Genomic DNA, 23,435 nt, shown 5'->3' with positions numbered 1-23,435 from the left:
AGAACAGGCTTTAGCTGCGCTATGACATCTAATACTTGAGGTTGAGCTTCACTGAGTTCCGATTCTTGATCAAATTAACAGTGTGTTGAGTGACATTGGGACCTTGGTGTTAACCAGGAAACACTGCTAACATCCCCTGAAGCGAGAGTCTATCAGATGTGAGAACTTTTCAGCCTGAGTGGTGAACGTAGCTCTCACCGGCCTCTCGGTGCGCCCTCCCTGGCATCTTTACGGGGTCTGAGATCGCCGTTGTCCTCCTACTCTCATTCCCTGGAGATGTGTTAAGTAAAAACAAAGTAGCTACACAACCACTATACAGATGCCCTAGATTTTCCAGAACAGTTCCAGTTTTAAAATATTTCAGTTTGGGGTGCCTGGGTGGCTCAGTTGGTTAAGCAACTGCCTTCGGCTCAGGTCATGATCCTGGAGTCCCGGGATCGAGTCCCACATCAGGCTCCCTGCTCGGCGGGGAGTCTGCTTCTCCCTCTGACACTCTTCCCTCTCGTGCTATCTCTCATTCTCTCTCTCTCGAATAAATAAATAAAATCTTTAAAAATAAATAAATAAAAATAAAATAAAATATTTCAGTTTGACAGGTGCTTCTGCATGTTAGGCACAGGATACAAGGATGAGTCCGACAAAAAGACCCAGCCCCTGCAGCCAGAGAGTTCGCGATCTTGTTAAAAACACAGCAGCGTCACCTACACGCACCATTCCCTGTAGGGAGGAAGAGCAGGGAGCGGGAGCGGGAGCAGGGGCGGGGGGCACCCTCTGGGATCTGTGATAGGAGTTGGTCGCATGGCCAAGGGGGAGATACAGGCAGACCAAGTATAGCAACATCCCGTTATGAAATCGCACAGAAACTCACGGTGACTCTGCCTCTTGTTCCCAGTGAGACCTGTTACTCTACCTTAAGTTTACTTTATGGAATCTTGCCCTGTGACGGTACAGCTCTAAACACTGTTCTGTGTCAAGTGACCTGTTTTGGGAATGTCCTTTATTTTGTGACAAGTTGAGTATCTTTATCCCTCGAAATGCCCACCATACAATAGTGTCACTTCGTGGTACCTTGCAGTCTCTCCGTTGGCTGCAGATTCTCTCAGCTAATCTGTTGTGTGATTTTTGTTACTGTTGTGTTTTAAATTTGACACCTTTGGGGCACCTGGCTGGCTCAGCAGTGGAGCTCGTGACTCTTGATCTCGGGGTCGTGAGTTTGAGCCCCATGCATAGAGATGACTTAGAAAAAATAAATTTGATACCTTTGGAAAATTTTGTTTTCATCTGAGTGCTTCACCCTGTTACAGAGAAATTTTAGACTAAGCCACAGCCAGACTTGCCAGAAAGAAGTGTTATTAGGTCAGTTGAAAGTTCTTAATTAAACAAGTCATTAAAGAAAATTTTTAAAAAAGTAAAATAAAAAATCTTTAATATTAAAGATTTTTTGGTAAATCGTGTAGATTTCTAAACACTGGCAATGCTCACTTTATTACATATACCATAAAAAGATGAAAATCAAATTTATTTTCCTAGTTAAGTAGGAAAATAGCTGTCACCTCCCTGAGGTCACAGGTCAAGTTATTGCTGATGTTAAGTGGTGGCTGTTTTCCTGGTTACTCTCTGTCCTGTCAGGTAAGAAAAGAATGATCGCTGTGGACTATCTAAACTCACTGCCCTTGCCTCTCCGTGGTTTTCTGGCTTCTAGGGTTTGTTATGAACGAGCCTCCTTGAGTCCAACTATCCAGACATTCATTCTGTCTGCCATTTGGCATGGGGTGTATCCAGGATATTATCTGACGTTTCTGACAGGAATGGTGATGACAATGGCAGCGCGAGCTGTGAGTATCCAGAATTCCATTTCCTACTTCGGTGGTGGTCCCTTTGCACTGGTGGAGGAGGCTGAGGACCCCTCCACAGGCAGGCCTTGTGGCCAGAAGTGAGGTGTGTGCCTCACGTGTTTGTTGAACACTCCCGGGGCTCCACACTTGGTTCATCTGAGGAGAAGACTTGGCACATGGGAGGTACCCCACAAAGTGTTCATTGTCTTGACAGAATTTTCTGAACGAGAGCTAAAAACTGAGTTAAATAAAGAGGATCAGAAGGGTAGGTTTATTTTAGAAATGTTTCCTGAAAGCTGTTCACGTTTGAGTCCTCTTTTAGATGAAGAGTGGAGTATGAACAGAGTGGATGGGCCATTCCTGGGCTGGTGGACACAGTTCTTTATAGAGTGTTGGCCTGGTTGGAACCTGGAGTAATATTTTGGGAAATAGTTGAGAAATTAGGTTGGTGACATGGGTGGACAAAGAAGAAGGACAATTTAGTGTAAGTCCTCGAAAGTCAGAGGCAAGTAACATGACAGAAACGGTGTTTGAACAGGCTTCTTACAGCACTTACAGGGGAGAAGCCTTCATTTAACAAACTAGCAGATATTTATACAATTTTCAGGTACCATGGGGGGTATAGGAGGGAAGTCTCAGAGAAGTATTAACGAAGGGCCATACCTTCTGGTCGTTTGTGGTCTAACTGGGGCATAAGGCGTATGTACGTGTGTGAGCGCGTGTGTGTATGTGTGTGTGCATACAGCATGAGGCATGTGTGATACATCCCATGGGTTTTACAGTAAGTAACGTAGTTGTTTCGAGGTGAAAGAAATCCTTTTGGTTGGGTTGACCCGAGGTGGCCTCCTTAGGGAAGTTTAGTTGGATTTGGGCTTTGAAAGATGAACATTATTTCAAAAGTGAGTGAAGTGTGATGGGGGCGGAACGTGACATTTTAGGCATGGAAATGACATTAGCAGAACCGAGTTTGAAAGTGCCCAGTGTGTTTGGAAATGACAAGTAAATCTGGTTGAAGCAGAGACATCATGAATACCTAAGGGGTAGATAATTCTGGATAATTCTGGAAGAGCAAAGGAGTGCAGGGGAGGGAGAGGGAAGGGTAATCCTAGAAGAACTTGAACACCAGCCTGGGAAAGGGCCTAATCCTCATTCTGTCTGCGTACCTGGGGGCCAGGTGAGGTTTTTAAGCAGGGGGATGGAATGCCAAAAGCCATGCCTCAGGAGAAATGATTTGCCATCGATGGATGGAATGGAAGAGGGTGGGTAGCTGCTGTGGCCATGAACCGGGCAAGACGTGGTGGGTGCCGGGATCCAACCCGGCCACTAGGAATCATGGTGTCTCTATGGGAGCGCCATTAACCATCCAGCAGGTTGGGGCGCCCGGGTGGCTCAGTGGGTTAAGCGACTGCCTTCGGCTCAGGTCATGATCCTGGAGTCCTGGGATCGAGTCCCGCATCGGGCTCCCTGCTCAGCAGGGAGTCTGCTTCTCCCTCTGACCCTCCCCCCTCTCATGCTCTCTCTCTATCCCATTCTCTCTCAAATAAATAAATAAAATCTTAAAAAAAAAAAAAATTCCAGCAGGTCACTTCTGAAAAACCCGGTGGCATCCTCGCTGCAGGGCTGTGTTTCACCTCTGAACATGTTACAAGAAAAGCAGGGAACACAGTAGAAAAGAGGAAATAATGTTTGGTTAGGTTTGTGCATTTCAAAACTGAAATGTTTTTACTTTTTTGGAAGCTAAAAAAAATTTAAATAGTTATTAGGAAACACCTATCTTGAGAGTAATGTGCATTGTTGCCATTTATTCTGATTAAGTGTCTTTTGACCTCAGCTCAGTGTATGATACCCATCTGTCTTTCACAAACGCAGAGCTTAAAGGAGAGGAAGGATGTCTCATTTCATTGTAGTAGAAAAGGTGAAAACAGACAGAACTTTATTTACATACTTTACCAAATACGATTGAAGGAGTGTTATTTTTAACTTTTTTTAGAAACTTTTAATACAACTTCAAATCTACAGAAAAGTTGCAAAGCACTGCCACATGCCCTCCACCCGGATTCCCACATTCCCACATTTGGCTCTCTCCGTATCTTTTACGCACATGCCCATTCGTTTTTCCTGAACCGAGTTGACTTCCCCCGCGGGGGTGGCCCCATTGTAGACATCCGCCAGCTGAGCGTGGGAATAGCAGTCACTCCTCATCCTTGAAACAGCAGATACGGTCAGTGTGATTTTATAAACAATATGAAAGATGAAGCAAATATTTTTGTTTCTTTATTCCAGATGAGAAGTAACTTTAGACATTATTTCATCAAACCTCCCCAGCTGAAATTATTGTATGATGTTCTAACATGGATAGTGACTCAAATAGCAATAAGCTACACAGTTGTGCCATTCGTACTTCTTTCCGTAAACCCATCGTTCATGTTTTACAGGTAAGTGTCACTCTCACAGAGACGCCAGTGGGAACCACTTTGTTTTGAAGAGCGAGCGCTTTGCTATTGCATGGCTTAGAAAAATAGCACCACCCCCTTACTTTCTATAGTTACCTTTTCATCTTAAATCAGCAAGTCTCAGGTTTTTTATGGAATGATTCCCACCACTCACCCCTCAGAGGAGTGTGATTTAGACAGAGGAGTATCAGCGGGGCGAGCACGGCCTCAGATCTCTCAGGGGTTTGACTGGAAAGGGTGGCTGTTCTTTTTACACTTGGATGTTAACTAGACTTACCACGGTGATTGTTTTGCAATATGTATATATATTGAATCATTATATTGTACACCCAGGGCTAATACCATGTTATAGGTCCGTGTACCTCTGGTTAAGACAGTGACATCAGGCTAGATGCAGCCTGCAGGCTGGAGTTTGCTCACCCCTGCTCTGGGGTCAGGGTGTAGGAGTGTATGTATTCAAGCAGAGGCTTATGTGTCACTGGGAATATTCTGGGAGCGGAAGCAAAATATGCCTTATGATAATTATGAGTAAGTACTGGTAAAGTCTGTGCACCAAAAGTTCAGGCTGTCGGATGGCTAACTCCGAAAAGGAAAGGATAGGGGAACTTGAAATAAGAGGAACAATAGGGAGTATGACAGAGCAATTTAAAAAAAGAAAGAAAAATGTGTAGCTTATCCTTTACAAGGAATTGTTAATTCTCTTAATTGCTTTAGCCAAAAGAAAATTGAATTACTTCTTTTTCATGAGTTTGTTCCCTTCTTATTCCTTTATGTTTCACGGATCTTTTGTCTTCTCTGTATTATAGAAGTTCTTGTTTTGCATTCCCTGTTAGATTTCTCTCTTTATTCTCTTCCTCATCCACCAGATTCCACTCTCGCTGTGTTAGTGATATCTTTGAGATCAAAAATTTCACCTTTCATAGAGCTTCCACCACCCTTGCATTGAGAACGACAGCCCAGAGTGGTCAAAAGTTGTTGCCCAAATATGGCGATGCTCCCACAGAAAGACATCAAGGAACTCCAGCTAAAATTCCCCTTTTCGCAAAATGATCACATAAATTTACATGTGATTGAGCAGTTGGTTAGATTTTCTATCCCAGGTACTTTGTTCACAATCACTTGAGTTTACAATTCTAAAAGGTCACATTTGATTTATATTTGATTTTAAGAATGATGCTTCTAATAATATTTTTAATAACATGGTCTTTATTATGTGACAGCAACCATCAAGAGGCAATATTATCTATTACTCACATCACTGGAATATCTGTAACTTGATTAGGGACCGTCACAGCGGAGGAGGCCAGAGCATTCAGGTCTTGAGTAGCTCTGCGTTCTCTTTGTTTGCTTAATGTTCAGTTCTGTGGAACTGAGAGATTATTTTCAGGTCACTGCAGCTGCTAATAAGTACCTTTTTGTTTTTGTTCTGTGTAGCCATGGACTTATGACCCTTACAGAGGAATATAATACGATATCTAGTATCGTGCTTTTAAGTGGCCTGGTTTTATAGGGTGCTTTATAAATACCCACTTGCAGAGCTGGAGAGCTTCATGTCATGGGGCAGGGGCGGGGGCGGGAATGCCCAATTAATGGAGTAAATATGCACATCCTACGCAGGACCTGTGACATTTTGACAAGGATGCCGTTGCTAAGGAATCATTCTCAAAATTTAATAAAGTAAACTCTGTCCTTTTTCTTTTAGCTCCTGGTATTACTGCCTGCACATTGCTGGTATCTTAGTATTATTGTTGCCGGTGAAAAAAACTCAAAGAGGAAAGACTCCACATGAAAACGTGCAGCTGTCTCGATCCAAACAGTGTGATGAAAGAGAAAATTCTTTGGGACAGAATAGTTTTTCCACAACAAACAATGTTTGCAATCAGAATCAAGAAATAGCCTCTAGACATTCATCATTAAAGCAATGAAGGGGAAAACACTCTGATGGCTATTTTGTCTCTGTTAACAGAAACCAATCTTAGCACCTTTTCGAGGGCTTTGTGTTCGTTTGAAAAATGATGAAGTGGGGGGGGCAAATGGGACGGATTTGGTGGGGAATTTCCTGTATACCAGATTGGGAATGGAGTGAATAACCCCTCCCATGCCATGTCCCTGTGGGCCACGCCTTATATAAAAATATTTCCATTATTTCAATGGGCACTCAGGACCTCAGCAGATGTCCGTAGGGTCATACATGTGCCCTGTTGCTGAATGTATGTTGCGTATCCCAAGGCACTGAAGAGGTGGAAGACTAACCCTGTCGATCTAGATGATTGAGAGAAATTACCTTTTCCAAATGAATGTCTTGCCTTAAACCCTCTATTTCCTAAAATATTGTTCCTAAATGGTATTTTCGAGTGTAATATTGTGAGAACACTATTTCAGTATTTGATGTCATGTGCTGTAAAGGAATTCTGGAGGAATCTGAAACAGGATATTTAAGATTGTGGACACTTTAAAAATGCAATAAACATCTCAGTATTTGAAGGGTTTTCTTAAAGTATCTCAAATGACTATAGTACGTAGTGAAACCGTAAACAGTTAATGGATGCCAGATTCTGGGTAGCTTATTGTCCTGGAGAGTTTAATTACTTTGTGTCAGTCAGAGCCCATCAAGGAAGAATTTCTTCAACATAATTAAAGGTTGGTAATGTGATATTTTAAGCTGATTTTCTTAAAAAAAAAAAAAAAAAAAAGAAAGAAAACTGAGCAAGAGAAGATGACGAAGGAAGGAAGGCATGAATGAAGGAAGCACCATGTGGACCGGGGCTGGAGCCATGGCAAGGCTGGGTGGGACAGGGCCCAGGTGCTCAGCAGAAGTGCTCTCCCCCTTTCTTTCTCTTGAGTTCTTTGTGAGTCTGTAAAGACATAAACGTGTGATGACTTCTTAATATGTTGGACTTTTAAATGAAACTTACCAAGCATAAATTATATAGAATTATAGAGGGATTATGAAGATAATCGTGGTAGATTGCACGAGGGCTATGAAGGAGAAATCACGGAGTAAGGTGACCATCTGTCTAATCACTTCCTTATCCTTGACAGCGTAACTCATAATTGAGAAATTCTTAGGGACGTGAAAGCTTACAGTCTTTGGGTCTGACCCTCATGTTTAGAGAATCAAAGAAAGTAATTTCTAAACTCTTAAATTCTCACATTAAAATTTTGCTCTTAACTCTTTTTTTTTTTTAATTATTTATTTGACAGAGACAGCGAGAGAGGGAATACAAGCAGGGGGAGTGGGAGAGGGAGAAGCAGGCTTCCCCACCGATCAGGGAAGCCAGTGGGCCCCCCCGCCCCACATCCCAGGGCTCTGGGATCATGACCTGAGCTGAAGGCAGACAATTAATGACTGAGCCACCCAGGCGCCCCTGCTCTTAGGTCTCTTTAATGAGTTTTAGATTCTGAAAGTAGAAAAATGTGCTCTTATCCTCTAGGCCATTTTCACCACAATTAATCTCACCTTCAATTACTGGATGTCTCCTTTAATCCCATCAGGGCTTTAGCCATAGGTAGTAAATCCCAAATCCCAGGATCGTGGGCTGGGAGAGAGGAGGGTGGGCAGGGCCTTCTGACTCCACCTTCATTTGACCAATCTTTTATTGGATTTCACCTTTATTTGACCAGTTTGTTTTCTTTTTTTGCCTTAGATTTTTAATGAAATGCAAATCGTCTGTCTCTGGTGAGTCTTCTATATTTTTGTTGAATAAGTTTGCAGATGAAGTTACGGGCAGAACCACTCTCTGGCTTAAGCTGTGCAGTCTTTCATTTAAAGGAGAAAGGAACAGCAAATGTACTTGGAACTTTTGAGGTCTTAATCAGCAAAAATATCAGTGTATTTTTGTAAAATGTTAGAAATATCCTAGTCTTTGTTTACATAAAATGTTTTTATTTTTCTAAAGGTAAAGTTTTTCTACCTGCTGAGGTTAGCCATGCCCCATTAACTTCCCAGAAAAGGATGGATAGCTAAATAAATTTTCTCTATTTTCCCATGCATTGAAATTAAGCTAGCTGTGTAATGTGAGAGGATAGAAAAGAATAATCATGGAAATTGATTGCCCCCAAAAGGTCTCCTCAGTTTCATTAATGCTGCAGAGAATCTGATCACTATTTTAAAAAAATGTAAACAAATTTAGAGTTTAAAGGACAAGCTTAGGCATGTCATAAGGGAAAACAAGAAAGCTTAATAAAACTTTTTTTCAGCCCGTCTGGCCATTTATAAATCATCCCTATTTATTTCTGTTACTTATGTCATTTCTTAGTCTGTAAACCTAAAATCACTGTTACCTGTTTCTTGCTTGATGAATGTACTCTTAGAGCTGTCATGCAGACAGCAAGATGACGAAGAATTCTCCAGTTGCTTTGAAGATGATACATTATCTATACAGTTTGACTGATTTTCATCCCCTTGGATCAACTAGGTTTGTTTTGTTTTGTTTTGCTTTTTTTAATTTTGTATGAAAGGGTTTTTGGATAGCTTTTCTCTAATTTTGGAGAAATTATAACCATAAGTGTGTAATCTAGAAGAAAAACTAAAGAAATAATTCTAATTCTCAGCTTGACTTTTCTCCTCAAAAAGAAACTCTTTGTACTCTATGAAATGAATATATCTGCTTGGAGTGTTGTAAGGATTAATGCTTCACTTCTGCTTACAGTAGGAGATTTGAAAACTGGTCTGTCTCCACATACTGCTAATATAAAGGGATTTGTTGTACTATGTGCTGCTGCTTTTTTGATCAACAGAACAAGATGCAGTACATATTTCTATTATTTCTCAACTCTTGGGTTGTCATGAAACTACTCCAGAGATGATCAATGACCATCATACTTAAACTCTTGGTTCATTATTATACTACTCAGGGAAAAAAAATTTGAACAAAAATAATTATTTTTCCCTCAGTTTCATTTTCTTGAAGCAGTAACAGTTAATTTGATGTATCTCAGCTATCACCATTTTATAAGTAACAGTCTCAGTTTTTTAAAATAAGCATTTTTATTGGAACTCAGGGTAATTGGGGAAATTTACTTGGCTTCGAAAACGTCCAGCCTAATAGAGAAGGTTTATTTTGTTTCTGCAATGTCCAGCCACCACCATACTTTTGGTTGAAGAGTATTTTTGTCATTGACCCCTGCCATGTGTGACATTTCCACAGATCCCAGTTTTCAGAAAAATGTGTGGTAAAAAGGATGGTTCTAAACAGTGAAGGTAACTCACATTGAAGCACTGATTGTCCTGGGAGGAGACCTGGATGTTCATCTGGCTCTTTTATTAATGAGTTAGGATTTGGGCAAGTCACCTGTCCTCTAGATGGAAGTTCTTTAATAGGAAGTTAAAGGGTCAGTTCTAAAAGTTTATGACCAGTTGTGTTTGTAATCTGTGGGAGCCATTAGCAAGATCTGCAAGAGTTATGGACAAGGGCAGATTCGGCATCAAGTAAAAAAAAAAAAAAAAAAAAACTCTTATTGAGCTCAAAGCCCTGACTTGTCAAAAGGTTTTCTTGGCAACAGAGGAAAACCTTCCACTCTGTTAAATTAGAAGGTGTGGCAGCATCCATTTCCACTGAATATAGCCCTTAAAGTGCGTCTTTGATGATGAAATAGTCTCTATTGAAGGAAACATGTTTTCCTTTTGCTTTTTCTGCTTGTTTGGTTGGTTGTGCTAGGTGAAATTGATGGTGCTGTATGCTAGAAAATGTTAGTACAAACCACCAAGTTTACTGGACAGGGTTTACCTTATTTAACTTCTCAAATATTATTTCATTCAAAGATAGTTAAGGCACATTTAGTTTAGTTACACATTTTAAACTACAAAAGAAATTACATTAAAATTTTGCCATACAAATAATTACAAAACTTACACTTTTTTAATTCAAGGACTAGATTACATTTAGGACAAAAAAAAATCTTTCCTATTTAAAATTCATACCTTGTAAGTTTTAATTTGCATATTCACAAACAGTTCTGGACATTTATACTTTTTTGTTTCCTTGTTATAAACTTCTAAATTGTTAGATAATTGACTGTAAGAGTTCTACATTATAATTGAAAGAAAAAATTACTGGAGAAAATAATTGTTTCGGAATGGTGCCTGTTACTGTGTCCAGGAAGGATTTGTCAGGAGTTTTAAATATAAACCAGTATTTTATGGAGTTTTATTCAGCCACCAGTCATCTATCCTGGCTGAAATTCAGTACATCAGATTTAACATAGGTGCGGAGTTCTACATAACACTGTGAAATATAATCTTAACTGCCCTCAAGTACCTTATTAAACTCTTACTCTGAACCCGGTGTACATTTAATGAATGGCTGATGATTTCTACAAGAATCTGAGATGCAGAAAGTTCTGCTTTCCATAGTTGTCCTTGTAAAAGTGGGTTTGTATCAGTGCATGCTCCTGATGCTCAAGGAAAAGATTTGCTAAGTTGCACCTGAAACTTGGGTTTGAAAGATCAGCCTGTCAAGGGTCTGCACAGTGTGTTTCTGCAGCACCGTGTGGTCAAATCAATTTATAGCAACTCTCATTACAGAAGAAAATTTAAAATGAAATTTTCCACGTTGGTTATTTTGTAGGAATGCTCTTAAAATCAATGACTAAGTTGTTTTTGAGGCTGCTGTTGTACAGAGGATGCAACCAATTACATTTTAATTGGTGGGCTGCTTATTAATGTTTTTATGTGTTTTAAAATAATATTTATTTTAATAGATTTTTCATATGGAAACCCCAGTAAACAACGGACAAGGTCTGTAGGTCAGTGATTGGGACAACTTTCTGGAATGGAGCCTGAAGACACACTTTTATGCCGACTAATTTGTCTTGCCTTTTAAACTAATTATACTCGTCGTCTTCTAGTAAAGCTTTTATAAAGCAAAAACAAATTAAAAAAAAAAAACCCAAGACTATATAGTTCTATAAAGAATAGTATAAAGGTCCATACAAAATCACTGTCTAAAGCTTACTCAATGATGCATAGCCACCTCTCCACTCATGTTTTATCAGATTTTGCTACTGGAAAAAGAAATGGAAATATAATGAAAAACTGAAAGATACAGAGCAACATCAGTAGAATGACTAACCATTTTCCTAATAACATGTTTGAGATGGAAAAAGTGACTGGCTGCCTTTGACAGGAGTCAGAAATGACTGTATCCTGCCCAGTCTCTATTTTGGGGTAACTACTTTGAGAAACTAGTTTGGTAATATCCCTTTTTGTCCTTTCCTGCTAAAGGACACACACGTAAAGAGTTTGACAGACTTATAGGCCTCTTCCCAGTTTGAAGTATTATTCGTTCTGTATATGCAGATTTGTCCACAAAGTACACTTGCCCCTGACTTTTTGTCCCAAGGAGAAAGGAATCTTACATCCCACCCAAACATGTCCCAAGCCGGTCTGCATCTCTGTCCCCTGGGCGCCACCGCCTCTCCAAACCAGAAGAGTACCCTAGAAAGCAGTAGGAATGAAAGTAAAAAAAATAATTCAGGTGACACAAGAGAAACCCTTCCACATGCAGAGTGAGACTGTGGGAGTTCATTCCTGCCTTCCTCTGAGAGCCAAATGGTGATCTCTGCCCAGCAGTGGTTGGACAGTGTCGCCCGAACACGAGGAGGGCCCCAATTCCGGCAGCCGGTCTTTACAGCGCTCGTCGGCCTTCCCTGGGTGAGACTAGCACGTGGTGTTCTGTGCTTTTTTTGTTTTTATTAATCCAAAATATTTTTTTAAAGAAGTGTTATTTTTCAACAGATCCATAAATTAGTTCTTGTTGTATGGTTCTAAATTTAAGCTACCACTGTGTCAGTTAGCCTGTGACGTGATAATTTCATGACCGCTCGTTTCCAACCCGTGTCCTCAGCGCTGCGCTGCTGGCTTATTGCTGGGTTTTAAAGATGTTTTTAACTTACATATAAATGTTCTTTTCTAATTTGTGTGTCTTTAAAAATGATTAAACTGTAGTTTAAAAATACGTGTGCTTGTGTGCGTGTTTGCAATTCCAGAGGCTTTAAATTCCGTCTCTAGGACTGAATACCGGGCCTGTCACATCATGAGAGGTGAGATGCTCGGTTTTTACTGAAGGATTCTTCAATATGATGATATTCTAAGGAGTCATTGTCTCTTTAACTGCTTAAAAATTACTTAAAACAAACTGTAGTCACATTGTAAATACTTTGGAAGGCAATTCAAACAACCTTAAATAAGGGGCGCCTGGCTGGCTCAGTCGGTAGAACGTGTGACTCTTGATCGTGTGACTCTTGATCCCGGGGTCATGAGTTCAAGCCCCACGTTGGGCATAGAGCATACTTTTAAAAAACAAAACCAAACCCTTACAATCATATATGGTATCTATAGCAGAGCACAGACGGTCAGTCCCACTAGGTTCCTGTGCCATGATTTCAAACTCAAGGGAACCGTGGAATGTGCTTCCAGAGGCTCTTCTAGACTCTGTCCTGAACTGTTGTGGAAGAATCCTCCATTAATTTGTACTGTTGTACAAAGACGGTAGGCTGAACACGTCCAAGTAAATCCCGTCTTGGTGCTTTCTCACTGGAAGACTTTAGACTGTGATGGCAGATTTAATGACCCCATTTTGAGATTCAGGGCTGTGCTGAAATTGGGCCATGACCGAGAGCAGTACGGACACCACAGCCCGAACTGCCTGCCAGCACATCCCTTACGCGTGTTCACCCTGACAGGCACGACAGCGTGGGTACTTAATTTGCTTCACAGTAAGGCAGGCCCTGGAAGGCCAGATGAGAGCAGGCCCCCTGTTTTATATAGATGGACCTCGTAATGTGTTTTGTCTTTTTTCTTCGAACTATTCATTCCACAATTATTTGATGAGTTCCTACCCACGGGCTGGGTAGCTACAAAATAAACCACTGCCCTTGGCTTCAAGAACCTAATCAATGATTACTATGTAGTGCACTAAGTGCTTTATTCAAGGCAGCTTTACACAGGGCCTTTGGAATCAGGAGGGGGCGGGGGAGCTTGAGAAAAGACCAGGCTAGCTGTGCAGAGAAGCTGGTGCTTGGGTTTGTGAGGAAGTGTTTCACGGGCTGAGAAAGACCTGGGAGGGGCATTAATTAGAGAAAGAGGAAAAGCGTATGTCAAGAATTTTATAGTATTAAACACAAATAGAAGAAAAATAACAAGGTTAAATGCACTGTGTGCCAACTGTCCCGACAATAACGTATCTTCCCTCCAATCAGAAAAAAGGCGTAATAGGAAGAAATTGAGTTTAGACAATTTTTTAAAACTAAAACTTTACAAAATATTTCAGGCACATAGTCTGCTGCAGAACACTATAATATACACTCATGTGCCCACTGCTCCGATTGAACAGGTGCTTTTGCCACATTAGATTCAAAATTTGCCTTTTTTTTTTTTCAAAGCATATCGGCGCATAAAGCCAGCATCCATTTCCCTCCTTCCTCCCTCAGAAGTAACAACTGTGTCAGCATGAGCCTCTTTTGGTCAGCTTTTCATTTGGTTGCCTTTCTTTCTTTTAAACTTAGCTGTGTGACTGTAAAAATAATTTTGTGTTCTATTTTGTATAGCTGCTCAGGTGTCTGTGGCAAGATGGCTTGTGTGGGCTCAGTCAACTTGTTGCTATAGCCAGATGTCAGCCCAGATCGTTAGTATCATTAAAGTACTGCATTTCTCCTCACTGGTAAAATCTTTTCCATTTTCTTATTACATTTCTTTTATTTTTCAAATATGCTTTGTTTTGTGCTCGTGTTATCTTTTTTTGGTCCCATCCTTTAGAGCAAAACCAATGGCGTCCGTTAGCACAGGCTGAGACGCACGGTCCGCAGAAAGGCAGGTCCTGATCTGCCAGCCAGGGCAGAAGGGGCGCACTGTGCTCAGTAGAGGGAGGCCACCACTGGTTGCTATCCCTTTTGTCAGGGTGAGTATGAGAGTACCCTAAGATCTGAGCTATTCATACCATCAGTGGGGAAGGCAGCTGCCCAGCACCCGGAGACCCAAGGACTGGTGAGAAGATGAGGGGCCAACAGTCCCTCAAGAAAGCGGAGTTCCTGTTTTGTCACTTCACTTTTAAATTCATGAATCATCTGCCTCAGGAAGAATGTGATAAACACATTGCCTTAGGATTAAACTCCCATCCAAAAAAAAAAAAACCACACGAAAAAGCAAAAAAACCCCAAAACAGACAAATACTGGAAAACCATCCTACAATCCACGGCCTGTATGATAAAACTTCTTAAAAGAAAAGTCAACACAGGCCCTCTGCTTCCTTACCCGACCCAACCCTCTACTGAACACCGTGTAAGGTCAGTTTTGACCTCTGTTGCTGAATTGTGGTTAGTCTTCCTTTTCTGTATCACATGCTCTTCACAGCATTTGGCTCTGTTGACCACTGTCTTGAGATCTTTTCTCTCCTTCTGTTAAACTGTCCTTCCTTGGTTCTCCTGCTGCTTCTGGATGATCACTGTTTGCAGAGACGCCACGCCGGATTCCCCGGTCACACACCTGTCTGTTCGCCTACTTCCTCAGTGTCCATCCTACCCTCCGCACCTAAAACTCACAGGCACCCCAAATTTAGGACATCAAACTCATCATCTAGTTTCACCTCCCAAGAACTTGTGATTCCGCTCGTAGTGCCTGTCTCACTAGCTATGGTATGGTATGATGACCCGGGTCAGAAATCCGTGCACCACCCTTAGCCTTCCTTACCCACCGAGACTCCCCCGTGTCCCATCTCCTGTACAACTAACGGACTCTCTGCTGCCCCTGCCCCCTCATTTCTCACCTAGCTCATAATTGTGCTTGCCTTGCACCCTCTGGGCATGTCTTCAACCCATTCTCTAACGTACAGCCTTGAGCCATCTCCAAAATCAACATGTTTCATTTTCCTGCTTCAAAAAGGAACCTGTTGCCCAAAACCTTTCTGGTAAGTTCAAACTCTTAAGTATGGCATAAAACCTATGATCTAATAACCCCTGCTTATCCTTCTTGGTGCTTTTCTCTCCTGATTTATGCCCCTGACAATACACACGTACTGCTATGGACTGAATGTGTCCCCCATGAAATTTATGTTGGAATCCTAACCCCAGGGGGAAGGTGTGAGGAGGTGGGGCCTTTGGGAGGTGCTTAGGCCATGGGGGTGGGACCCTCAAATTGGGATTAGTGCCCTTATAAAAGAGACCCCAGAGAGCTCCCTTGCCCCTTCCATCATGGAGGACACGGTGTAAACGTGGGCCGACTGCAACTTGCAAGAGGGCCTCACTGAACTTGACCAAGCTGGCATCCCGATCTTAAACTTCCAACCTATAGAACTGTGAGAAATAAGTTTCTGTTCGTTATAAGCCACCTAGTCTATGGTACTTTGTTAAACAGTCTGAATGGACTAAGGCACTCACCTTTATAATGTTCCAGCCATGTTGGATAATTATACTTTCTCCAATTTCTCTCTTCTGCCTTTGTACGTGCTGTTCTTTACCCAGAAGTCCCCTCCATACCATATTCCCCACCACCAGCCCTGTCCTGCCTAGCTAACTCTGGTTTCATCATCAGGATACGGCCTCATTGTCGCCAGTCAGGAAATGTTCCATGAGCTTATACTATGTGCCAGGAATAATGATGAATGCTAAGCATTCAAAGATGAGCTACTTCTCTCTGGGGCCGAGGCGTGAGCCTGGGCCCACCTAAAGCCAGCCTCCTGGGCTTCTCGTGCTAGCATTTGAAATGTTCTTTCAATCATTAGACATGTAAAATTGTAAGTGGAAGATCTATACCTGGCCAAAAAGGAAGTTCTCACCTGCCAAAATCTGTTCAAGAGAAAAACATGATATTGAAGTGCTATACTCTAGACAAAAGAAGCTTCCATTCAATCACTGTGGCAGCATGAGGTCTGGATGGCTTACCCATTCATACGGGAATTTCCACCAAAAAGGACCACCGTCGTATACTAAAAATACCTACTCACACTGTGGTTTATGGGTCCAAATTCCTAATGGAATAAAATGTCACAGGGGCACATGATTATTGGAATAAAATTCCATAGTTCTTCATCATTAGTCGTTTCTCCCTGAGCAAACTGATTCAGAAAGTCAGATGATAGTCATTTGGGCTGTTTCCTTATATTGGGTGTATTTTGAATCATCCTGTTGTCTACTTTTCTGTTATTCTTGATAAAAGTTGAAGTTTTCATTAATTTTATCTGTTTATGACCTACCTGTGCCCCTGAAGGAAAATCACTTTCAGGAAAAGCCTGGGCACCAGTACAAAGGAAGAGAAGTACATGTGACTTACTCTCTTTACTGCCTCAAATACACATATAAATGTAGCTTGACGACTTTTCTGTTTTTATGGGTTGGAGTGGGTTCAGTGAACATGCAGCTTATTTGATCTGCATATTAACTGCATCCTTAATTTCTCTCTTTCCGGGGCACCTGGGTGGCTCAGTTGGTTAAGCGACTGCCTTCTGCTCAGGTCATGATCTAGAGTCCTGGGATGGAGCCCCAAGTCAGGCTCTGCACTCAAGCGCAGAGTCTGGTTGTCCCTCTCCCTCTGCTTCTCCCCCCCCCCCCCCGCCCCTCCGGCTCACTCTCTATCTCTAAAATAAATAAATAAATAAAATCTTTTTAAAAAATCTTTAAAAGAAAAGAATAAAAAATGTCTTTCTTTCCTTCTTCCTGTTGTCTCGTTAAGTCAGCTTCCTAGGTTGGCAACATGGTAATGTGTCTGCCCTGCTGGTAGCCTTGTTTGACTTCAGTTGAGCTGCAAACAACTAAAACTCAGTCTTTTTCATGTGAACTGATAATTAACTCTGTTACAACTTTCTTTCCTCCAGTTTTCCCCTCCCTGTCTCTCCCTCTCTCTCCCCACCCCACCTGAGCATAGGGTCTTATGTTCCTTCTCTTCCCGGTGTCATCCTAGGATGAAGGAAACTTCCTTCTCTCTCTCTCTCTCTCTCTCTCTCTCTCTCTGTGTGTGTGTGTGTGTGTGTTTTAATGCAGAAGGAACATACTAATCAAACTGGTCAGGGAGGACGCTGGCAAAAATACCTAGAGAAGTGATAGTCACACCATCATTAATTAAGGCAGAAAAACGGCATCTCAGGAACACCCCTGTTCCCCTGCTGCTTTTCAGTAATGGATGTTTAAAGTAATAACTGTTCAATAAAGTTTTTGCTTCAAATTTGTTAGAAAAGTTAGAGAATTCTATGTGGTGAGATTAGGGGAGATACCTCTTCAAATTTTTTGTATTTTACAAATTCTTCATAATGAACACATGTTCCTTTTTATAATCAGAGGAAAGCTGTTTTAAAAGCAAGATAGTGTATAATTTCTTAAGATTTCTTTTTTTAAGATTTTTTAAGGTTTTTTTTTAACATTTTATTTATTTATTTGACAGAGAGAGACACAGCAAGAGAGGGAACACAAACGGGGGGTGGGGAAGGGAGAAGCAGGCTTCCCGCTGAGCAGGGAGCCCAACGCGGGGCTCGATCCCAGGACCCTGGGACCATGACCTGAGCCTAAGGCAGATGCTTAACGACTGAGCCACCCAGGCGCCCCTTTAAAAATATTTTTATTCATTTATTTATTTTAAGGAGAGAGAGGGAGAATGTGAGCCTGAGTGGGGGGAGGAGCAGAGGGGAGAGGGAGAGGGACAAGCAGACTCCCCACTGAGCTCAGAGCCCAAGGGCAGCTTGATCCCAGGACCCTAAGATCATGACCTGAGCAGAAACCAAGAGTCAGATGCTTAACTGACTGAGCCACCCAGGAGCCCCGTAACTTTTTAAGATTTCTATGGAAAATCTAATATACAAGGAAATTGAAGCCATGTAAGGAGATTGGACTGCTGAAACCCTCATCCCCATATGCTGATACTGTTAAAAAAGATGAAAGGGTGATTAAAATTACAGTGTCGATGGGGAGAGTGGTGAGGGATGGAAAGATAACTCCTAGTTTTCCTTCCACATAATAGCACATGACAAATAGAAAAGCCAGACTCTTGGAGTGATTTAAGTGTTTCTGCTGAAGCGAGAAAGCCCTTAGGATGAGTTTGCCAGAAAGATTTAGGCAAGCTGTACAAACTGCAGAAAGACCAAGGAAAGTGAAAAGAGAGAGAAGTTTGGAAGAAAGTTGAGGAGAAGGCATTTCACTTCTGTTTTGCAATAGTTACATTGTGGCAAGAGAGGAGTGTTAGAGTCCTTGAGTATGAAGGGGATAAACAGCATTTGGCATGAGTTAGGAAATATACATTATCAAAATAGATATTATTTCCTAAAGGTAACCATTATGTTGGTAGAAGAGAATGGGCTACAGTGGGATTATAAAGTAACTTATTGTTCCTCAGGACTGCACCTGTAAATGCTGCTTGGCTATTTCTTGCTTCCCACCCCTGGATGAAATTTCCAGTAGGGCTTATCATTTCATAACTTTTCTCCTCACTCTTAGATCATATCTAGTCACTTTTAGTAAAAGTTCTCATTTTGGTAATTAAATGCTTGGCCTGTTATAACACTAAAACCCTTCCTCAGGTTTCTTCCTTCCCCAGGTCAGAGCCGAGATGGAGGGGAAACCCTACTTAGTGAATCTTTTCTCTCCTTCATTGCTTCTCTTTCCTCCCTCTCTGCCATCCTTGGAATCTGACCCTCCTCTCATCCTCCATTAGCATGTGACCTGGAGTAAAGCCTGTTTCCAGTAGCTTCTTTCCAGGCGGTTATCTGGACTGTTTTTTGTTTTTTGTTTTTTGTTTTAATATTCCTAAAAGCACAACTTGTACCCGGAGTATCTTCAGGGATTTTTATTTGGGGAGAGGAGGAGGGGAGGAGGTTTAAGTTGCAAAAGCAATTGTCTTTTCAACATCTGGGACTGAATGTCCCACTTCTAGAACGGGATTTGCAAGGCTCTTAAATGAGAACTCCCTGCTGTAGTGCAGAGGGGCTTGGGACCACTGAAGCTGGAGAACGACAGCTTCCTGCCCCTATTCCAGTTTACCCCGAGAGAGGCTTTCTGGTGAGCTGGTTCACTGTCACTCAGCATGACTCAGAGGTCAGCTGATGCAGAAACCCCTGGCCTTTCTGTGGAGGGGCAGTTGCACTAACCAAGCAATGCTGCTGCACTTGCAAAAATTATGGGGTGCAAAGGGCTGGAGGAAGTGGTGTGAGGTAGGGATTATCTTGGGGGCAGCTCCTCTCACAGTGGTGTCCCTCAGGCGAAGGCATGCAAAGATTGAAGAACCCCATCTCCCTGAGTCATCATTTCACTAGCCAACACACTTCCGCAAGATCTTCAGTGCCTTTTGACCCAATCCACGTTTTCTCTTTGTGTCCACACACTCATCAAAAAAACCTGTCAAATGCCTTGCTGACTACTCGGTACCTTATGTTTAGAGTGCAGATTGCCATTCTGGGGCTACAAATCCCTATGAAACCACACATTCCTATTGCCATGTCACTTTTACAATCAGTGGTTACTAAAACGTCACCTGCTATCCTGTGTAGGCCCTCAAAAAATTATTAGACATGAAAACAGTATGTTCGTATTGAAATCACTGATTTGGACACAATGGGACTCAAACCCAAGTCTGAGAATGGTATGTCATTGGAATCGGCTGGGGAGATATTTTTAAATCCCCGAGCATGGTCTTAGTTTTTAAGAAGGTCCATGGATGGTTCTGATGTGCCAAGGTTGGGGACCATTGAAAAGTATTTCCCAGGGGATCAATCTGGCAACTCCTGGAAAAAGCCAGTGAAGAGTATGGCTCCGTCAGATGTTGGCGAGACATGCATGAGACAAGGAGGCAGTACCCCAAATCGTATGAGAGGGTTGTAAATAGTGTAGTTTCTTCCTTATTGGCTTACTAAGGCCAGACACTGTTCCAAACAGGGTAAGGGAGTTGATGTGGAATAAGGACGGAGTGAACCTTAGAGTAGGGGTAAGACAGGTAAACAGGTTAAATATGCTTTAACACAAGCTCTCTCAGTACCTCTAGGCACTGTGGCGTATGAAGGTGGATACAGTAGATGGACTGACCGCCTATGCTTGGGGTCAATCAGGAAGCTACACAAAATTGGGGACCACTTCAGTAGCATCCCTTGAAATCAGCTGGACAAAGAGACAGGGAAGAACGTCTAGGGGAGGGAACAACACTGTGCAAAGGATGGAGATGAGACCCAGGATGGCTCAATGTTCCAGGAACTGTAAATACTTGCCATCCTGGGGGTAGAGGCAGGATAGGAGGAGATTAATGGACAGAGCAACGGCAGGAAGTCTGGCAGGGGCCAGCTTCTGAGTCGTCCTGCATGTCAAGTACTTTTTGGGAAATTATTCTATGGAAATGGAAGGCTGCTGAGGAATTTAATCAAAGAGGTGACCCAAGGGAGCAATCTCCTGAAGAACCAGTTAGTGGGGCACCAGCAGAGGCAGGGAGAGAGTTGGGGGCTATTGGGATAATCCTGGTGGGGAGTTTCTGCAGCCATTAAATTGGGGTTGATGAAGTGGCTGATAGGATGACCTTGGGGAGGGGAGGGAGAGCTGTATAAAATGACTTCCCAATTCCGGTCTCGGTCTCGGTGGATGGGGGCAGGAGCCTGGTCCCGAGACCAGAGCAGCACAGGAGGATGATCACATTGGGTGCGGGGGCAAAGAGCTCAGCTTTGCGCTGAACTCTGGAAACATCAACAGTCGAAGGGAGGTGGAATCTGAGAGTAGCAGCCAGAGAAATGGGAGCCTAACTAGGAGAATGGGAGTCACAGACGCCCAGGGAGCAGAACAGGAGGGAGTCTTGAAAGGTGTCCACAGTAGGATGTGAGTTGAAAGCTGTCAATCGCTTTTGGCCTCGGGCAACTCCCGAGGTACCTTCAGCCCAGACCGGGTGGAGGCCAGACGGCCAGGGCTGCCCAGGGGCCCGGGGAGACGGGCAGGGAAGAGGTAGGCTCTCTGGAAGACCAGGATAGATATAGATCGCACAGGCGCTCGGACAGGGTGGACACCTGGCCTCTGGGTTCCGGAGGAAGACACTTGAGCAGGCCTTAGTTTGCCATGTATTAGCAATGTCTTCTGAAGTTATAATTGGATTTATTTCTCTGCCTGAATTTTGATGACAATGGTGAATAGGGATTATAAATTAACTATAATAAAAAGAGTGACACTGACAAGGAAGAAAATATTGCCCGTGGCACTTGTCAAAAATACACCCATTTGAGTCCTAGTCACAGCACTCAGACAACAAAAAGAAATCAAAGGCATCCAAATCGGCAAAGAAGTCAAACTCTCACTCTTTGCTGATGATATGATACTTTATGTGGAAAACCCAAAAGACTCCACCCCAAAACTGCTAGAACTCATACCGGAATTCAGTAAAGTGGCAGGATATAAAATCAATGCACAGAAATCAGTGGCATTTCTATACACCAACAACAAGACAGAAGAGAGAGAAATTAAGGAGTTGATCCCATTTACAATTGCACCCAAAACCTTAAGATACCTAGGAATCAATCTAACCAAAGAGGCAAAGGATCTGTACTCAGAAAACTATAAAATACTCATGAAAGAAATCGAGGAAGACACAAAGAAATGGAAAAACGTTCCATGCTCATGGATTGGAAGAACAAACATTGTGAAGATGTCAATGCTACCTAGAGCAATCTACACGTTCAATGCAATCCCCAACAAAATACCATCCACTTTTTTCAAAGAAATGGAACAAATCATCCTAAAATTTGTACGGAACCAGAAAAGACCCCGAATAGCCAGAGGAATGTTGAAAAAGAAAAGCAAAGCCGGCGGCATCACAGTTCCGGACTTCCAGCTCTATTACAAAGCTGTCATCATCAAGACAGTATGGTACTGGCACAAAAACAGACACATAGATCAATGGAACAGAATGGGGAGCCCAGAAATGGACCCTCAACTCTATGGTCAACTTATCTTTGACAAAGCAGGAAAGAATGTCCAATGGCAAAAAGACAGTCTCTTCCACAAATGGTGTTGGCAAAACTGGACAGCCGCATGCAGAAGAATGAAACTGGACCATTTCCTTACACCACACGCAAAAAATAGACATTTCCAAATGGTTGAAAGACCTAAACGTGAGACAGGAGTCCGTCAAAATCCTAAAGGAGAACACAGGCAGCAACCTCTTCGACCTCAGCCGCAGCAACTTCTTCCTAGAAACATCGCCAAAGGCAAGGGAAGCAAGGGCAAAAATGAACTATTGGGATTTCATCAAGATCAAAAGCTTTTGCACAGCAAAAGAAACAGTCCACAAAACCAAAAGACAACCGACAGAATGGGAGAAGATATTTGCAAATGTCATAGCAGATAAAGGGCTAGTATCCAAAATCTATAAAGAACTTCTCAAACTCAACACCCAAAGTATAAATAATCCAATCAAGAAATGGGCAGGAGACATGAACAGACATTTTTCCAAAGAAGACATCCAAATGGCCAACAGACGCGTGAAAAAGTTCTCCACATCGCTCAGCATCAGGGAAATCCAAATCAAAACCTCAATGAGATACCACCTCACACCCGTCAGAATGGCTAAAATTAACAAGTCAGGAAACGACAGACGTTGGCGGGGATGCGGAGAAAGGGGAACCCTCCTACACTGTTGGTGGGAAGGCAAGCTGGTGCAACCACTCTGGAAACCAGTATGGAGGTTCCTCAAACAGTTGAAAATAGAGCTACCATATGATCCAGCTAATTGCACTACTGGGTATTTACCCCAAAGATACAAATGTAGGGATCTGAAGGGGTATGTGCACCCCGATGTTTATAGCAGCAATGTCCACAATAGCCAAACTGTGGAAAGAGCCAAGATGTCCATCGACAGATGAATGGATAAAGAATAAGTGGTATATAAATACAATGGAATATTACGCAGCCATCAAAAGGAATGAGATCTTGCCATTTGCAACGACGTGGATGGAACTGGAGGGTGTTATGCTGAGTGAAATAAGTCAGTCAGAGAAAGACATATATCAGATGACCTCACTGATATGAGGAATTCTTAATCTCAGGAAACAAACTGAGGGTTGCTGGAGTGGGGGGTGGGGTGGGAGGGATGGGGTGGCTGGGTGATAGACATTGGGGAGGGTATGTGCTATGGTGAGCGCTGTGAATTGTGCAAGACTGTTGAATCACAGATCTGTACCTCTGAAACAAATAATGCAACATATGT

General features: G+C 42.4%; 1 protein-coding gene across 1 annotated transcript in view; it reads left to right on the top strand.

Moving 5' to 3' along the window:
* The window catches only part of MBOAT2 (membrane bound glycerophospholipid O-acyltransferase 2), a 119,699-nt gene extending 113,391 nt beyond the window's left edge, over window positions 1-6,308 (top strand). Inside the window, exons 11-13 of the mRNA XM_028099533.2 lie at window positions 1,703-1,835; window positions 4,119-4,270; window positions 5,991-6,308. Coding sequence (XP_027955334.1) covers window positions 1,703-1,835; window positions 4,119-4,270; window positions 5,991-6,213 — 508 coding nt within the window. The 3' untranslated portion in view covers window positions 6,214-6,308. The remainder of the gene's footprint in view (window positions 1-1,702; window positions 1,836-4,118; window positions 4,271-5,990) is intronic.
* Window positions 6,309-23,435: the final 17,127 nt, after the last annotated feature.

This window comes from Eumetopias jubatus, unplaced genomic scaffold (genome assembly GCF_037043125.1).
Source record: "Eumetopias jubatus isolate StellerSeaLion01/CBP00866 unplaced genomic scaffold, mEumJub1_p1.0 scaffold_9, whole genome shotgun sequence".
NCBI classification, from domain to species: Eukaryota; Metazoa; Chordata; class Mammalia; order Carnivora; family Otariidae; genus Eumetopias; species Eumetopias jubatus.
The sequence above is the reverse complement of the archived record's forward strand: the minus strand, read 5'-3'. Positions and strand labels throughout refer to the sequence as shown.